The following is a 19,544-nucleotide window of genomic DNA, read 5'->3' as shown; positions in this document are numbered from 1 at the left end:
TTCTATACAAGTGATGAAGGGTAAAAAAAAAACCAAAAAAAAGAATTTGTTAAAAGAAAATCTAGACTTAAGTACAGCTCTTACAAGACTCCAGTTGACGGTCTTGTTAAAAACAACATTCTGTTGCATCACAAAAACACAATGTAATATGTAACATACACAGTATGCCAAGGTTCCCAGTCCAGCTCTGCAGAAAGACTACACAATGGGATCATTTGGGTTGTGTTTATCTGCAGGGGTATATACCCATGTACACACATATGCACACACAAACAGGACATTCAGCTAGGGGCCCATAAAAAGCTTTACAAGGATGACTAAACATGCTTAGAAACAGCTGTTCAATCACAAGATTGTAGAACTCCAGAATCAAATGAATACTCAAGACAGATTCAAAACTATTTCATTAAATCTAAAATGCAGTAGCCAGCCATCACTCCTGCTGACGCTGCTTCTCAGCCTTGTGGAAGACACCCAATTTGCAGGAACTTGTACTACATAGACTCCTGAAAATTATGAGAAATAACTTATACACTTTGAAAAGATGCTTTTCTGGACTCTTAAATTCACTTGAAGAATCACTGAAATTGATATTACATTTAGCTGCAACAATGTTGGTATTTGAGATTACATTTAAATATACATGGAATGTATATGTAATATGCATACATATATACATACATATATGGACAGAAAATAAGAAAAGGCCATAGCAGCTCAGAAATATTGGAAGGGACCTTATTCAGGCATTTTCTCCATCTCTTCCTTCCTTTCTTATTTTAAAAATTCCTTCAAGGAAGATACTGGTAATACAATATTTGAGCTCTAGAAGTGATTGTTCTGAAAAAAACCCATAAATAAATGAAATAATATTGACATCTGAGGTAACTTTAACTGAAATTGTTGCTGCTATCACTTATCTTTTTGATTGCAAATCATGAGATTACTTCTGAACAGCTTAAGGAGCAGATTATTTAAGTAAATCTATCAAAAGCAGATGCTGAAGTAATACAAAAGATCATTGCTTTTAAGATCTTTCCAAAACTGAGCAAGTACCTAGAACAGCTATGAGACTTGATGCAGAGTTAGAATACAGAATGGCTGTTAATTTGTGCACAAGTTTGCTCCTTTGCACTTCACAGCCTTAATTGAAATACTCAATTTGCTGAGATCGTTTCCAACCTAACAAAAACAATCTTCAGTAAAACTCCTCTAAATATTATCTCTTTCAGCTTGACAATACTAAAGGCCAGCTTTGACTAAATGAATAAATCAAGAAATTTTAGTCTGCATAGGAGACAAAGAAAATTGGAAATGTTTTCAAGCCAGAGAAGGACTTCACTGTCAAGACACTTCTATGAACAGTGAATTACTATCAGACAGTTAAGTAATTTGCTGCTCAGTACCAGCTAAAGAGTTTAAGTAAAATGAGTGTGGTGATTTTAAATCAGAGAAGCCTGGGATAGCTTAACTCAGGCAATTCTGTATTGCCAGGAACCATTGCCTGAAATTTTAGAGCTGTAATGGTAGAGAGAGGAAGCAAATTCTCCACAGGTGAAGTGTCCCTTAAATACAGAACAAAAAAACTACTCCAGCAGTGGAGTCACTGCTTGCCCACCCCACAAACAGAGGAACAGGGAGAATGTGAATCATCCAAAATGCAAACTTTCACCTGGAGTAAATCTCATCCTCTGGCCCTGTTCAAGCAGCAACTATGAATAAATTGTGCACAGATTAATGAGAAGATCAGTGCTGGACAGACAAAACTGCAGCACAGCAACACATAGGCCCAGTCAAGGATAGTGAAGCACGGCAAAGTCAGCAGCTCATGTTGATAGACAGAAACTAAATGCCTACAAACTCAGGTGATGAGTTAGTCAAGGTACCACTTAGTAGCTCTATTGCAAGTGATAAAAGACCACTGCAGAGCACAAGCATTATCAGTGGATAAACTGAGAGAAAACAAAACATACTTTGGAAAACCTTAATTGTGAGGAAAATCTTACATTGATGTACCATATGTTGCTGCAGCAGTCAGAATGAAATATTGCAGCTGGATTTAAAAACAAGTCAAAACCCACAACACTATCATCTTCTAATCAGATGACAATACCTGATTACTTAATTTCCATTTAAATATAGTGACAAATGATGCACTGCATATTCTTCCAAATTAAGGACAATATTGTTAAGCAGCTGAAGAGTGGGGTTTGGAGCAGAAAGTGAAGTTTTGTGGTGATATAATTGCCTTAGTAAAATCACCAGATACTGGAAAATGTTAAATGCAAACCAGTTGAAGATATAGATATACTGGCATGTATTTACATGATTTAACAATTTTATTTGTTGGAGAATTTGAGAAAAATAGCAGTAGAAAATCACATTCTATTTGACTCCAATTATATAACACCTACAAAATAAGAGTTCTTCCATTCTAACCCACTTCAGGCATCATGAAGTTCATGTATTCTTATTCAAAACAACTCAGCAGATAGCCCTTAAGACAGAAACCAAAACCAAATAACTCTAGATTATTATTATACAGCTGCTGCTGCTTGAAAGAAATAAAAGCAGGGATACTGAGTATGCCTCTATAGGGATAAGGGAGAGGTTTCCAACTCCAGTCCAGGGAGTTTTCAATCTTCTTTTTAGGTAAAAACAAGCAAGGATATGAAAGGACACATAAATCCTTCTCCAGAAAGCAATAAATTTGTGGTTTTGTTTCTATATTACAGCAGTTTTTAAAGCGTTCCAAAGGAGACATTTATTTCAACCAGTTCTAATCTATAGTGCCTTATTTCACTATGCCTCCTGCTGGTGTCTTTCCTAAAGAAGAGCCTGAAGTGCCCTGTGGCTTAATGGACAGCTAAGACATACCTGCTCTTTCCTTAACTTCTGCTGCTTTGGTAAAAACCAAACTAAACCTCAGTGTCCCCAGTCTGAATCACCAGAAACCTCAAAAATGCCAACTTTACTATCACATTCATTACAGATGTTTCTTCTTCCTCCAGAATTTTTCTCACAGCTATAAAAGAAACAAACTCTCCTGTGCTTTTCTGATAAAGCTCTTCTGCTTTCAGCTGGAGAGAGAGTTGCAGCCCCTATTTACTCACGGTCTGATCATACCGCTGTTGACAGATGATTTCAGCCCCCACTAACTTCAATATCACATCCAATATGAAGTCTCTATTCAGCAGCTCAAAGAAAACAGAGAAAAATCCAAACAGACTTTAAATGCCCTTCATAATAGGCCTCACTTTGACTTTGCAAATTCAGTATCTATAAAGGCTGAAGAAAGAAAAATGAGAATGGATACTTTGTTTTTTCTCTGTCTGATTAACATGTTGGTATCAAAGCTGTCGCATGCCAGTTCTGTTTCACCTTCCTCTTTGGCACCCTAATCAATCAGGCAGACAAAAATGACAACATTCTGTGACAGGTACCAATCCTTTGGGCTTGCTAAAGTAAAAATAGTATGGTAACCTCAGAATTGTGACCTGAAGTAGACAAATGTGCAGTGAGGATGCATGCATATTTCTGCTGAAGGTGTTCTCTAAAGATGTCCTAGAATGCTCTCATCTAGATTAAGCAGTTACTACATGAAAGTTTCCAAATTTCATAAACTCTCTACCCCCATATCTTTGTGTATCTCACTCCAATCTTTTGGAAAAAAAAAAAGTCGCAGTATTTTATACTCAGTGGTATAAAACACCAGTTAGGAGGCTAGTGGAGAAGAGGAATGGGGAGAGTTGCTGTTGATAGAACAGGCAAACAGAGATGGCATGAAATGCCAGCCATGGCAAAGATATTGCTGTAAGACAGTTGTGTCCTTTAATACTAGTAACTTTATTGTGGTTATATATTTTGAGATTGAGACTTATGAGTGTCTTTCTTGCAAATCATCTATCTCATTAATAAGAAAAGGTATTCCTTTAATCTCCTAAAAATAACTGGGACAGCCAGTAAAAGCAAAGGAAACAAATAACTATAAGTAGGCCTCCAATAAAGTCCTTCCCCAAGCAGTGAAAGAGATAAAGGCTGTCCTAAAAGGTAGTGGCCAAGCTGACAGAACACAAACATGCTGAAAAGTGGTCATTTTTTTCAGAAAGGGGGCAGTAATAGAAATCAGTGTTGCTTCATAATTCTATCAATGTCAAAATAAACATCAAAGAACATTACTAAAATTTAAATTATTTATAATTTCAGAATCCCCATCAGGGGAGTAGCTTCAACATTCTGGAAATAGCTTGTAAAACATCTGGTGAATTAAGTAATGATATATATAGAAAGGCACATTGAAAAGACAGGTTATAAAAGAAATAATGCAGATCTTCTCATATACTTGACTCTGAGCCACTTTATTAAATGACAGAGTAGAAACAAAGACCTTAGGAAATAATACTTGGGACAATCAGAAGGATGGCATGACTCCCACAGAGAGTCCACAATGTGGACAGAAAGCAAAAGAGCAACAGTATACAGTAAATGAGTTGTAAACAGTCAGAAATTTTGAAAAATGTCACCTCTATTCTGCTTTACCCTATCTGAACCCAAAAGCTGCAGAATGCCTAGAAAATTTCAAAGACAGAAATTATAAGAATTACTGTCCCTTCTCCCACCCATTTTATCACAACAAAGATGTATACCCTAAAGGTGTTACTAAGATTGGTGTAAGGATTTCAAAAAGATTACAGAATTGTGAGATCATCCTCAGCTACATTAGGGAAAGGAAAAAAAGAGTTTTAAGGGGTGAACAAGTTTCTGCTCTGAGCACTAAGCTGCAAGGGACCATGGGTTTGGCAGAACTTCTCTGCTCTATTCAACCATGTTTCTTTCTGCAGATTTTAAACCCTTCTCTGAAAGACCAAGTGTTGGCCATATATCCCAAGATCATTAGTTTATAAATTATTATTAACAATGCACCGGTTACTATCTCCCTTATGAAAGATTACAGCTACTCAAATACTGATTAAAATGCTAGAATAACAGTAGCAACAAAAATTACTCTGCTAAAGGGGTAGATAAATAAATCATTGAAACAGATGCATCTAAATCCTATTGAGCCAAACCTGCCTAGAAAATTGACAAAGTCAGCCAGTGAAACAAACAGCAAATACCTTAATCCCTGTAATGAGGGTATGATCTACAGCAGGAACTTGGGCCATTTTAATACCTGGTTTATGTAGCCTGTTTCTTGGCTTAGTTAAATCCCCTACTACATCTGACTCATGGAAGGCAGGAAATACTTGCCTTACTGTACTCTGACCCAAACACAATGATTAATTAGAAGAAAATATTAATACAAATTTATCTTCATTAGTCAAGCTTCCACACATGATATAGTACAAACTACCATCTCTAACAACACCTATGTTGCTCCTGTTATTATGGTGTATGATGCTTCTGTTATTTTTACAAGCTGGGTGTGCACATGCTGACTTTCAAAGCAATCAGTGCTCCTTCTGCCAACATGGAAACCCTATGATCTCCAGCTACCAGCACTTGCTGAAAGTTTCTTACCTCCAGCATTTGCTTGTGTGAAAGACCACTTTGCTGTAGCTTACTGGTGATATGCCACTCAAGAGGAACTGGATTTTTAATTGAATTGCTCCTTTGTATTTCAGACATATCTTTGACCATCTGTCTCTGGCATGCTATGAGAGGCCTGAGTGACTAACTGTGATAACAAATAAACATATTATTTAAGGAAAACATCTGGTAAAACTGAAGTAAAACATGGAATGTGGCTGGCATCATTACTTGGAGTAGGATCTATATTTTCTTCCCATGCTTTTTAATTAAGTTATTCTCAGTGTTTCCTAAGTTCCCATGATCACTCCAGCACTTGCAATCATTTTCTGCTTATTTGACATTTATCATGGGTATTATATATATAATACTAGAGGGTAACAAAAAACATCTCGTTAGAAATGACTGATTGCAGCAGACCAAGAGTAAATGGTGCAAATACCTGCACTATAATGTCAATGCCTTTGCTCCACCAAGAAATCCACTGTCCAGAAACAATATGAGGCAAAGCGTACATGTACCTGCTCAAGTAGCTGCCGTAGCCTGTGAAGCTGAGACTCCAATTGTTTATTGTGATCTTCCAATATTTGCATCCTTGCTTCCAGGCGACCTTTATGCTGTCTCAGGAGTTTAGCTTCAGCAATGAGCTCGGCATCTTCAGAAGCATGCTGAGGTGACACAACAGAGTCAGGAGGTGATGCAAGAGGGTTTATTCCTCTCCGAAGATGTTGCTCCTTTAGTTGCTCATATTCTATCTGCAGGCTCCTGGGATATTGAAAAGTGGAGGAGAATGGAAATAAAAGAATTTGATCAAGTAAATGAAACTAAAAGAATTCTCAGATCAAACAATGTTAGCATCTCCAACTAAGAACACAAATAGCTCAAAGACAATGTGTTGACTTGTGTTTTATGGGGGATTGAAAAAAGGCAGTGAAGTAAAAGTGAAACTAATTTATTTCTTCTCCGACACCTCCCTCTTCTAACAGAGCCAGCCTATGCACAATATATATTGCCTTGATTGTGGATTGTTGTTTGGGTTTTTTATTTGCTAAAATCATAACTTCTAGGTCTTTCTCATCTTCAACATAGCACATGCATGGCTCAAACAACAACAAAATGACAATTCAGACACCAGTACAATGATTATGAGACCTTTGCTCTTCCTCAAGGTCAGCAATGATACGCTCCAACTCTCCCCGCTCTTCCTTCTCCACCGACTTGAGTATCTGAGCAGGACTCTGTGGCTGACTCACAGGTGACTCTCCTCCCAGCGTCTGACAATACTGCTGGATAAGGGCATGCTCATCCTCTCTGAAACAATAAAACAACACAGATAAAGACAGAGCAGTAAAGCATTTATTATGTGAGCAAACATCTCTATCAAGACGAGGGATTTTGTTTGTTTATGGAAAAAGACTAAGCCAGACGAAATTAAGCCTGAAAAACATACTGAAAGGAAACCACATAAACATATAATGCAAAGGGAAAAAAAATATTAATTTGCAGTAAGGGATCAGTTTAGTTTAGTCTATGCATAAAGAACAAATGTTTCTAGTCTCCCGAAAAGAATGAGTGAAAACAAGAATCAGCAATTAAAGTTGACTGATTTGAAATGCCTTAAAAAAAATAAAACAAACAAGCATCTTCTAGACTGATTTTTTAACAATATGTGACATTTTTGAAATTTTTAGGAGATAATTTTGGTTTGCTCAATTTACCTGATATGATTAGAGAACAAAAAGTCCCATTAAAATTAGAGAAAAAAGTTCAATTTTTCTCCCCCTATTTTGATATACACATACAGGACCTTGAAATTCTGTATTGGTAATAGATTTCCTTCTTAGAGGTTCAGGGACAGAAATAAACTATAACACTGTCCTCCTCCTGACTCACATGAAATTACCTTCTGGTAAGGAGATACAGAAGTCCTGACACTTTCAATTATGCTTTAATACCCAAGTGAATTTGGTTTTGTATAGATGTGCCTTACTTTCCAAGTTGCTGGCTTTTCTCCATAAATAAAGTCAGATGGATAGAAAATGAAAGATACCACATCCTAAAACCAGTTTACTTGCTTGGTTACTCAAGAAAAACTTATCTTGGTTACTCAAGAATCAACAACAGAAAAACATATACTATTCATTTTTAAGAGAGAAGTTGCTGCAGCAGTAAAAATGATGAAGAAAACCCTCCTTAAATTATTTCCTTTAATTGACTACAAACCAGATACTGCACAAGTTATGATATCATGAATTATTGGTACAGACTTTACCCTAAGGATCTCCCTACTGTTAAAGCATGGTCAGAGCAGAGTGACACACCCATGAGCAGCACACACATATTCTGATATTATTTAGAAAAGAGACTTTTTCACATTAAAAATAATTTATGTGCTTTTTTCCTCCTGTTGTTGGAAAGTAGCAGCTGCAAATTCTGCTATCCACTGGTTAGGGAATGAAAAGCATCCTTAAGGAATGCCTTTACGAACACATGCAAAATATCAGAAGTTCACTGTATGCAAAGTATTTATTTTCCAAATAAAAGTGCAATGGAGATTTTTCAGGAGGCTTTAAAAAAATTCCTGTCAGTCAATTTAACATCTTTCATCACAGAATTTCCAAATGTACTGTCTCATTTGAATGAATACTAAAACCAGTTATGTAGAAAAGTATACCCTGGAAGTAAAAGCTGCTATTTCTGTGGTGAGAAATAGTCTATAAATAAATGCATGTACAAGTGAAACCCATTAGGTGTCTTATGGGACATGCATTTGGGTTGGGGGGGGTACCTCAGAAATAAGTTCCAACTCCTGGCACAGAAGGAGAAAACACTCATGACAGGAACAGATGAGAGTTGCAAAAATACTGTTTGTGAAATGAAAAATCTTACTTGATCCTGTTAATCTACTGTTAGCTCAGTATATAAATTCTAATTGAAAAGCATCATCAGTATTAGAAACAAGATAAGAAAGCCAAATATTTAATAAATCCTGATTCCTGCTGTGTCTCTCTTGGAAACGAACTTATCATTTAGCAAAATGATTTGGTTCTTTGTAGTACTGCCTAAGACAAAATTTGTACTGAAGACTAATCTCATGGTAGAACAGCACCAAATTATTTCTTTCCAAGGATAACTATTCACTATCTACCCAAAGCTATCACGTGGATTCCACTTTCCAACCCGTCTTTGAGACTTGAAAATTTAGACTTGTGCAATCAAATAAATTTACATCAGTAACACTGTGTCTGCTGAAAAATATCCAAACAAGAAAAAATATAGCCTGTGACAGTTCTGCCCACTGAATGAAAAAACCTAATTATTGAGTTTTGCTTTTAAAAATTAGTAGAAAGTTTAAAGAAAATAATGTACATTCACTCATTTCTTAGCTGTCTTGGCTGTTGTCTGTACAGAAATGACAACATGGATCTTCCCTGCAAATGAATAAATTTAATGAGTTTTTCATTAAATACATATACAGAGAGAGTTAAATGCAATTGGGATTGCATGTGCATTTAAGTCCTTAAAAAAATAGTGACATCCAATAGTGTTAGCTGAAAAAGAAACAGAAAGAAACAGATCAGTGTTCCTTTTCCCCCCCCTTATCTACAAAACAAAACAAACAAAAAAAAGCCTTTAACTGCTTTATCTTCTTCACTACTTGAGTGATCTCAGGGAAATTCATAATCACTAGTGTTTTTCATTAATAGTCCATGTCTACTTAAAATTAAAACAAAGGCTAGTGCAGTTAATGGAGTTTGGATCCGGTCCCAAAGTGATAATTAAAACCTCATTATACTTCTATACCCTTTAGTCATTCTGACAAAAATACCCTACCCCTTTTAACAAAATTTTTGCCAAAGTGATGTAACCCCTCTGGGGGCTTCAAATAGCCCTGCAAAGCATGGAGGGTACCCTGTGAGTGAAATGGCCACAGCGAGCCAAGAGTGATGGCAATTCAATGTCACACCTTGGGCAAGCACAGAAACAGAGTTAAAGCAGGCAGGTGAGAGAACACAGCTTTATCATCCAGGCTTCAAAACACTGTTTGCATGTGAATTCAAGTGATACTGTGTGACTACACATACAGCCTTCTTTTGTGCAAGGGTGTTGATGATGTCAGGAAACGTTCACTTGATGTAGTTTAGTCTGGTTATTTTCATTAGGCATCAAAAAGCTGCTGTGTATGTTTTGAAATGTTGAAACAGTTTATAAACAAAATTTAGGATACCTAAACTGGATTTTTTTTATAATAAGGCTCTGTAAAGCTGGATTTATTAAATTTATTGGAATTTGTTAAACCTGAGAATCTGTTAAGATTTTGCATTAGGTGTAACTTCAATTTTTAGTGAAACCTATAAAGGCTTTTAAAAGAAGAGTTTACACAGTAAATGCTTATGTACTGTATTGTGATCCAGTAGATGAGATCAATACAGCTAAATACAGGAAATTTTATATTTTGGTCTCAAAGTTATTCAGTCTAGAAAAAGCTTCATTTCCCTTCTCTCCCACTGGTTCAGAGCCTCAGAAAGCCTACTGGAGAGGCTGTGAATATTGATTGCTCTTTTTTTAGGCATCACACGTTGCAACTGACAGCATGCTTTTCTCACAGGTGCTTGATAAAGGAAGTCTTCTGAAGCAAAACTGTATTTTCACCATGTTTTCTACCTTTGGTCTGTCTTGCAAAATTACTAGTTTACAAAAACACAACCTTGAACCTGCACCAATAAATCTCATGACTATAATTAGGATAAATTCATTAGGAGCACAGAAGTCCCAGGACAGGGCTTCAAATGACCTGAAACATAAGGTCATTGTTCTATGCCAGGCAAATACTTTCAGTTTGAGAATCTGGGACATTGTTCTGTTGAAGTGGCAGGAGATGGTGATCAGCAATCAAAATAAATCATCATGTAAAATTTAATTGCTCATTCTTTCTTGGTGGTTATTTTATTGAATACCCTGTGTGCTTTGAGGAACAAGTAGAAGTACACAAAGTCCTTTGACAGCAGAGGCTGCAGTTCCTATTCTGCATTTCACCATAGTAAAAAGCAGCAAACAAGACATCCCAGAAGGTCAGACTTGAAAGAAGTATATCTCAGAGGAAAAGAACACCCCAACAAAGAAGCCTAGGGGAAACAGCCTTTGAAGGATCATATTCTCTTTGTGGACATATATTTTCAAGATGTCTATTCTAAAACATGCATTGTGCATAGAGGAAACGAGGCAAATAAAGCTGCATATAACCTCTCTTTTTTTGGACTATGTTATAGAAAGAAAATATAGATTTCTTTACCATCACTTTTCATCAGTGTATTATTTTATCTGATTAAGAAAACTTCTCAATTTGATTAAAGATAGGAAGATGTGGCTATTTGTGAACTTACCTCATTGACAATTTTCATTTTTGCTGTAGATCTCGTACTAAGCACCATGTGTTCTAATCCAAATAAAGTGTACCTTGACCTACTGATGCTATGAGACATACTAGAATAAGGATGCAAAAGGTACCCAAAAATACTTTATCTAATTTACTTGCTCTTCTCCTGATTTTGCCATGCAATGAAACTAATTTCTCCTTGTGACAAGATACCTTTCAACCCCTTACATCATGTCACAGTACTCAGTTACTACATACTGACGCTCCAGTTTGACTTACACCACATTAAGTAGCAGTGCCAGGTAAAAGTATCAATGATCTTCACTTCTGAACCTGAGTGCAGAGTCCCCTAAGAAGTAAAATTTCAGATATGTTCCAACTCTGCCTTAAGATGAGTATGAAATAGCATCAACAATGCTGTGGATGTGAACATAACTGCTCGTAAAGGCACAAACCAGAAAACAGCTATTAGGCATCTGCATTTATTCTGGAAGTATTTATACTATGCCCACTGCAATTCCCTTCAGCACGGGCTGGTTAGGATAGTTCATACCTTACAGGAATAGGAAAGTTACCCTCTTGTCCTATTCCTCTAACAATTTTTATTTTCATTCTAATACAGCACGATTTATCAAATTGTGAAGCACAGCTTTCTGTTAGAACTATTTATCATTTCTTGTTGTAAAGACTTAATTTTTTCCTTAAGCTCAACTTCATTTATGAATAGGTAAGTCTGCTTTAAAGATAGAGATGCTTTTGCATGAATTAAAGCCAAATAAAATCCGTCCCAATATTCTAGCCTAAACATTTAGAACTGATGTCAGAAGATGACATGAAAAGAAAACATTTCTATTCAGTGTATTTGTACCAGAAAATTCATGCATGAGAGCATTAGAATGTTTTTAAAGAAGCTGGACATACTACAGTAGAGACTGTGCCTTTTTTTTTCCTATCTACAACTATTTTTCTGATTAAGGAATATGCATTTTTTAATGGACCTCACATATCTTTTGAAAAGGGGAGGGCAGGAAAGGCTTAGTCAGAGAGATAAAAGTCACAATGACATTCAAGAAAACAGGTTAGTTAAAACCCAAGAATTATCCTTGATGAGTGCTTTCTTAATCAAATGGCATATTGCAAAATGTTCCTGAAAACAAACTCATTATGTTTAACTTAGAGCAGAAGTTCTCTTATTCAAATGCAGATGACTTCTTACACATAATCTCTGAAGCATGAAGAATGTTAAAAGTATTGTGAACTTGATAAGACCAAAGAAGTAACTTTCAAAATCAAATGCAACGCTGCCTCAGTAAACTGAAGGACTCTTCAGGACCAATAAAAATAAGATCATGAAGCAGAAATCCAATTATGAGAACCAAAGAATTTGATTTCCAAATTAGTAATTGTTTCCTGAATGTTTGAAATAATACTGAAAAAAAAGCAGTTTGGCTCAGAGCTCTACATCTGAACTGAAAAAACATGTATTCACATTTCAAATTGCTCCTTTGAATTCTATCCATATAAGAATGGTTACACACCCCCCATTTCTATAAGTGGCATTTAAAAAAATAAGAATAGGTTTGAACAATAATCCTAAACTCCCAAAATTTCAGCAATTTCTGATCCAAACTGGGATACAAACTTTATAGCTCTGTAGTTCCCTGAACAAACCTCTCCATCAAGAAGGGCTGTCAAGCACTGGAACAGGTAGCCCAGGGCACCATCACTGGAGGCATTTAAGGGAAGTAGATGTGGCACTCGGTAACATGGATTAGTGGTGGACTTGGACAGTTGGATTAATGATCTTAAAGGTCTTTTCCAACATAATGATTCTATGAATATAGTTTAAACTTGAAACCACAGGCCTTCAGAATTTTGAGTACTTCAATACTTATGCCTTAATGAGAGCATGCACAGTCATCTGCAAATAAAACAGGTGCCCTTGTGTACAAGGTTACTTTTTTGCCCATATTTTGTTTGCGCAACAAACCCCTGACTGAGACCCAAATTCAGAGATCCCTCTCACTCATTGGTACACGAGCTTTCCATCTTGATTCTTTTTCTAAGGAAAAGGAATGCAGGGAAAATGCTTTAAAATCCACAGCTGATTTGCCAATAAAAATCAAGCATACACCCTGCCTTTGGGATGGATGGTTGTTTTGTCTTTGTATGAGTAGGCTCATTAATTTCCAAATACACAACTCAAGTGTATGAGCATTTAGCTGTCTTCAAGTTTGCAGCTTTCCTGCCAAATGACAGTATGTTTGCTCTTCTTTTTTTTTGTGGAAGAGAAATCAAAAGGGAATATTTTGGCTGCATTTCTCTCACTGGTGAGTGTGCCAATGACAGAAACACATTAAAACAGTTTGCATGAAAAAGTTTTATTTGGTATGTAAATAGAGTTAATTAATCAGGAAAAAGGCAACATTTAAAGGGTTTCTTTCAAGCATGTATTCTTGTGAAGAAGCATGTGCTTCTTTCAAGCAAAGTATTTTCAATCTCAAATTGTTGGTACACTAATAGTGTAAGACAGAAAAATTTCATTATTAAATTTTAAAACAGTAAATGAAAGTATTACTAAGACCAACAGTATTTTTTTAATTAAAGCTGAACAAGAACAATTTCAGTTTTCCCCTTTAAAAATGCTGATGGTATTTGCTAATAACTTAGAAGAGGCAGAGTCCCACAATGCTGATTTAATTAACTGAACTGATGATGAAGTGAGGTTAAAACATTTGTTTCTACATTTAAAAAAATTATTAAATTAATCAGCAGTTCAAGAGGTTCTATGTTTTCCAAGCATAGAACCAATGCATTTTAATTAGTTTTACAGTAAAGGTGGCACATAATTTAAAAAAAAAGAAGTGAAAATTGGTAAAATTAATGTAGGACTATATTTACTACACAGGACAATTCCAGGTACAAACAGATGGATCAGCAGCCAGAAAACTGAAATATAAACAAGAAGCAGCAACACTGTTCTTGCTCAGAAGAATCTTCAAAGTACAGATGATTTTTTATTTTAATAAGAAAGTTGTCTAGGGTCTAGAAAAAGCCTAGAAAAGGATTATTTTCTATTATACTATGATAAAAGCAGAAAAGGAATACAAAGTAGAATGCACAGAGCTATGACCTTTTATGAGTCACATGAAATACTCTCACTTTTGAAGCAGAATGGTTGACAGAGTTCCCACACACCACCACCAATTTCTACAACTGGTGCTTGGAATAATTAAACTTATGGAGGCATCCTTGGACTCATTAGCTGCCCTCACTGGGACTAAGTCCTGTGTTAGAACTGCTGAAGACTTTAGCATGAACCTATAACCAAAGTTCCTGAGAGGCACAGTGAGTCTGAGTTACTTACACGCTTCCTGTGGTGGAGCTGCTGTCCATGAGGAAGGAGCCATTGGTCCTTTCCATCTGTGCAAGCCTGAAAGGCAGGAAAAGACCACAACTTTCAGATAACATGCTGCACAATTTAAACAGTGGCAGTGGGAAAATCAATTCCACTTAGAAACAGCTCAGATATGGCAATCTTTGTATACATGATTAGGAATAAACGTCTAGATTTTGTGATGAAAACCTATAATCCAGAGGACTTTAATGAGAAACTTGTGCTATGATTAATTAATTCTACTTGCCAAACAACAACAAAAAAGTGTATTTTCTCCCTCTATCATAATTATCATTAGCATCACCACAACTCGCATGGCAAAATTAGTTAAAGAGATGTTTTCACAGATGGTTTTCTTTTTGAATTTTCTAAAGCTGGACTAACAAAAGAGGATGAATTCTTTTTAAATATAGCACATCCAACATCTGAAATGATGCTCATCAAATAATACCACACTGTGGACAGACAAGTCCTATAAAAAACCACAAAAAGCAGTAAAATTACAGGGAATCATTGCCTACAGTTCCACATTTTGGAAGCAATTAATCTAAAAAGACCAGATTATCAGACGGTATATACAAGGTCACACAGTTCTTTAAAATCAAAGCAGAAATTTTCTATCTATTCAGGTTTCCAGGAAATACATACCTTATGTACATAAGAGATGTACATAAAAATTTTGGAACACTTAATGCTCTACACATATATTCAACTGCACCAAATAAGGCTATTTCCTTTACTATAAAGACATCTTAATTTCACATATAATTTTTCAAGTGCACTATGCATTACTATAGACATCTTCAAACTTCCTTTTGAAGGGAGTGTGCAAGGCCCTAAAGAACATGGAACTCTGGTAACTTCTTTTAGAAAGGAGCAAGTTTTCCCTTCTCTACATTTGTTACTATTCCTGCGGTCAAAGAAGAAGAAAAAATGAAGGCACACACTGGATGTCAACTTGATTGTCTATTTCATCTTGGCTGGGGTGGGACATTGTGCTCCAACATCTTCCCTGAAGGGAAGAGAATCTCTGAAGTGACTCAGGACAAATCAGATCATTCTGCTCTAGGACATCTCAAACAAATCTGGTTCACAGTGAGCAACATGCTTACAAGTCACCTTTATAAAGCTGCTATGCTCAGCATCTTTAAAGCTTTTGATGAGACATAATTTCTGAAATTAATCTTCACAGTCCCTTTGTCACATAGGGAAGCAGTACAACCCCCATTACTTTTAAGAGAGAAGGGCCTGCCCTGAATCCCTTAGTGATTGACAGATATCCCAACTCACAAGTGCAGATTACAGTTATCATCACATTTAGGATCTCCATCATTAATGAGGATTTGCTTGGGATACTATATGGAACCAGCAGAAGGCCCTAATCAGGGAGCACAGAGAGACAGGGAAGGGACCCCAGAGTGGCAAAAAGCATTTAAGGTAGGATGAAAACTGAAAGCTGAGGAAGGAAATTAGAAGCAACTCAGAGGGAATTTCTCCCTGTTCAACAGAACAGGGAGACGGTATCTGATTCCAGGCAGGGGATTTTTGTAAACAGAAAAGTGGGAGTTGAATGTTCTCCAACCAGTGACAGTGAAGGCTTTAAGCCCTAATATACTGTTTCTGCTGGGCACTGAAGCCCTGATAATATTTCTTTAAAGATGCTTAGCTGAAAAGACCAGGACAATAAAAAAGATTTACTATTTTAAATGCCATATATACATAACAGATTCAACTAGAAAGGACACAGTAAAAATTATATGAAAGACACTGAATTATGTATTTTTTTCTAGATTTTATTACTAGAAGAAAAACAATCCTGAGTAGTTTTAACAGATTACCTATGAGGCAATTAGTAGCAAGTTTTCCATTTTGGTAAGCAATGTCGGCACATAACAGGTTTGTATTCTGAATGATAATTCAGAACTGAGCAGTCCACCTTCAGCTAATCTCACCCTAAGCAGAACTGGTAAGAGGTGAGGGGGAGGAGAGGGAAAACAGCTATTGCACCCAAGATCTCTACTGATCCTTAATGAGAGTCCAGATTTTGAGCTTTACCTGGGCACAAAAAGCTGCAGTATTGTGACACCACAGGCTGAAAAGACACAGGTAGACTGAAAATTCTTTCATCTCTCTAGAGAAATTTGTCTGGTTCAGGGGTTTTAATTGATTACAACATGGCCTAAGTTATAGATTCAAAGAAATGTTGGGTGGTTAATATGAATGGCATGTTTCAAATAACTGAAAAGCACTGTAATGACTTTGTATGTCATTGTGCTATACTACTAATGAAGCATGAAAATACTTGTTGTTGGGGGACAAAAAAAAATAGGCTGACTGTGGGTAGCCCTTCAGCCTTATTTCCTGCCCTATTTTCTCTTGCTACAAAGATCAAGTGCAGCATATCTTGGGCATTTAAAGAAACTGGTCTGAAAAATTTTAAGGTGCCCATAAATAAGATTGCTATTAATTTAAACATGCACTCTGAATTTTTATTCAAAGAAATGAAAAAGTTAAAATTGTTTTTCAGTTGTGAAGATCAGATACAAGAAGAAAACCACCCAAAGAAAAACCCAGTCAGTTCCCATGGTACTTATTTTTGAGAGGGTGCCTCTGGGGAAACATTAACGCCATCATCATGCCCTTAACTCCACATGAGAGGCAATGGCCTCGAGTGGTGCCAGGGGAGGTTTAGGCTAGATATTACAAAAAGGTTCTTCTGCGAAAAGCAGGTCTGGTGTTGGAATAGGCTGCCCAAGGAAGAGTTGGAACCACCTTCCTTGGAAGTGTTCAAAGGACACATGGGGACATGACTTAGTGCTGAACACCGTCATGCTGAGTTAATGGCTGGGCTTGATGATTTTAGAGGTCTTTTCCTGCCTTAATAATGCTCTTCTGTACATTCAGATCACCAGCTCTGAATGTACAGAAGAGAGTTAACAAAACACAGAGACATTGAGATGGACTTAGCAAAACAGACATTTTAACACAACAGGACTAGGGTGACTCCACAAAAGCCACAACATAAAACATCTGTAATTAGAACCTATTCTGCTAAAAGCCAACAGTAATGCAGAGCACCAGCCTATTACAGAAGAAAACAGAACCCTGGATCTAATATCCTACTGGGAAAAGTTGTATATAGAACAAGTTCCGTTTATTTCAAAGGTTAAAAATGAAAAAAAGAAACCATTAATGGCACATTTTAGAAATTATGCAATTTTGCAATAGCTTCCATTCTGTATGAGAGATGATAGATTTAACACATGTATTTTACATTTAATATTATCATAATAAGAACCTAATGATTTAAGAACATTCGACTCACTTCTAAGTACAGAGAAAGATATCTTTTTAAAAAATAATATCCAACCAGTAGTGTGTATTTAAAACAGCAGGAATCAACCACAAAACGCAACAGAGTAGTGAGAAACCATGTCTCTCTTACCTAGTAGCATACTGTTCTATCCTGGAGTGTGTGTCATCATGAAACAGCTGTGGAGACTGGGAAGGACTAGTTTAAAAATAATAATAAAAAAAATTAGTGGTGTCTAAAGCAATTCATTATATAGACGACATTGTTTTTAAATCAAGTTAGACTGATGACAAATAAATACATGCACTATATTCCTGAGGGCATTATTGCTTTGGGTCAGCTGTGCCCTATAATTCAGGGACATCAGATTAGCTGCAACTGAGCCAAAAGAAAACAAGTGACAAATGAAACTTTCCAGATAAAGGGGTTCTGCATACTCACTCATATTGCTCTGGCCACATACTGATGAGAGTGATAGGACTGTAAGGAAGACACAAAATAAAAAAAGAAAAGAGAGAGTGAAAGAATGAAACTATGACACAAAAACTTTAGTAACATTTAAGCAAGAGAAAGCTGGAGAAACACAAAATAGTTTAAACCCACCCTGAACAAGTAACAATTGATGTAGAAGAGAGACAGCAACAAATACTGCCACTTGTCTTGGAGAGACAGAAGACTGACCTACATACTTAATTTTGTTACATAAAAATCAATTTAAAGAAAAATCCAAATCAGTGTTGTTGATTGAACTGCACTTCATAAACCATAATCAATTCATTTAAATTTTGCTCAAGTACTGGAACTTTCATTTTAAACAACAAAATGTATTAAAAAAAGCGGGGTACACAAACCCCACCAATAAACCGCCCCCATAAGTCAGAGTTATCAATGCTCCTTTTCCTTGCACATAAAAATAATGAAGTAAACACATATTGTACAACATTCTCACACTTGAATAACTATAAGAGATTTTTTTTTCTTTTTTTATTAGAAGGAATGTATTACTGAGTTTTGCCACCTGCAGGGCAGAGAACCAATACCACGAGTTTTCTCAGCAGGGTGCTGACAATTTATCTGTATATTTCCCACACGACTAGACCGACAGAATTTTATCCTGACCTGTGATTATAGTTTTATCATTCCAATTTCTGGCAGCATTGGCAAACTTTCACCACATTAAAGCTTTGCTTTCCTGTGCTGGTGGCAGCTGAAGACTGCCCTGGTAGGTAACATTTGAATGTGCACTGCTTCCTTAGAAGCGAGGCTATCAATCAGACAGTTTTCAGATTACTTCCTCCTGTCTCTAAAACTGCTAATGGGAAAGTTTTGTTTACTTATTGCAAACGAAAGGCACAGCCCTACAGTCATGAAAGCCCTCAGACCCTGGGCACTGGCCCTGAGCTGCTGCATGAATGCAGAGCATCTCTGCTGAACCCTTGCATGGGCTGTTGCTAAGTGGTGCTGTGTTCAGGCAGTGCAGCAGTGCCACAGACTCCAGGATGTGAGGGACAGTCAAGCCACGAAACTAATTCTAGCACCCTGTCAACACATCTTAATTTTTGCTCTTGTAAAAGTGTCTTTTGCTGACAACTGCCAAGTGAGTAAATAAACTGGAGCACTTCTGTCAGCGCCATAAATAATACCATGGAGACACTGAGAGTGCTCTCTCTGATTAGGCCACCAATATTTCTGAAGCCTGTAGGACCCTAATTAACTCAGAAATTTCTAATTCCAGGAATTTTGACATATTCAAACAAGCAGTGCAGTTCCAAAAACCTGGACTCCTCAAAAGTATTCTCTGTAAAACAGCTATTCTGCCCCCACCAAAATCACCTGCTTTGTCCATTACCATTGTAAATAGTAAAGCCATTGTATTATAAAGCCAAAAGCCATGGGCATTGTAAAGTCCATGGCTTTATAATACAATG

General features: G+C 36.5%; 1 protein-coding gene across 9 annotated transcripts in view; it reads right to left on the bottom strand.

The window, feature by feature from the left end:
- Positions 1–19,544, bottom strand: part of UTRN (utrophin) — a 337,069-nt gene that overhangs the window by 7,260 nt on the left and 310,265 nt on the right. For all 9 annotated transcript variants that reach the window (XM_064413617.1, XM_064413616.1, XM_064413618.1 and 6 more), the window contains 5 exons: positions 18,058–18,096; positions 17,749–17,814; positions 14,274–14,339; positions 6,682–6,840; positions 6,051–6,294 (listed from right to left, as the gene is read on the bottom strand). In XM_064413617.1, the coding sequence (XP_064269687.1) occupies positions 6,051–6,294; positions 6,682–6,840; positions 14,274–14,339; positions 17,749–17,814; positions 18,058–18,096 (574 nt within the window). The remainder of the gene's footprint in view (positions 1–6,050; positions 6,295–6,681; positions 6,841–14,273; positions 14,340–17,748; positions 17,815–18,057; positions 18,097–19,544) is intronic.

This window comes from Passer domesticus, chromosome 3 (genome assembly GCF_036417665.1).
Source record: "Passer domesticus isolate bPasDom1 chromosome 3, bPasDom1.hap1, whole genome shotgun sequence".
NCBI classification, from domain to species: domain Eukaryota; kingdom Metazoa; phylum Chordata; class Aves; order Passeriformes; family Passeridae; genus Passer; species Passer domesticus.
The sequence above is the reverse complement of the archived record's forward strand: the minus strand, read 5'-3'. Positions and strand labels throughout refer to the sequence as shown.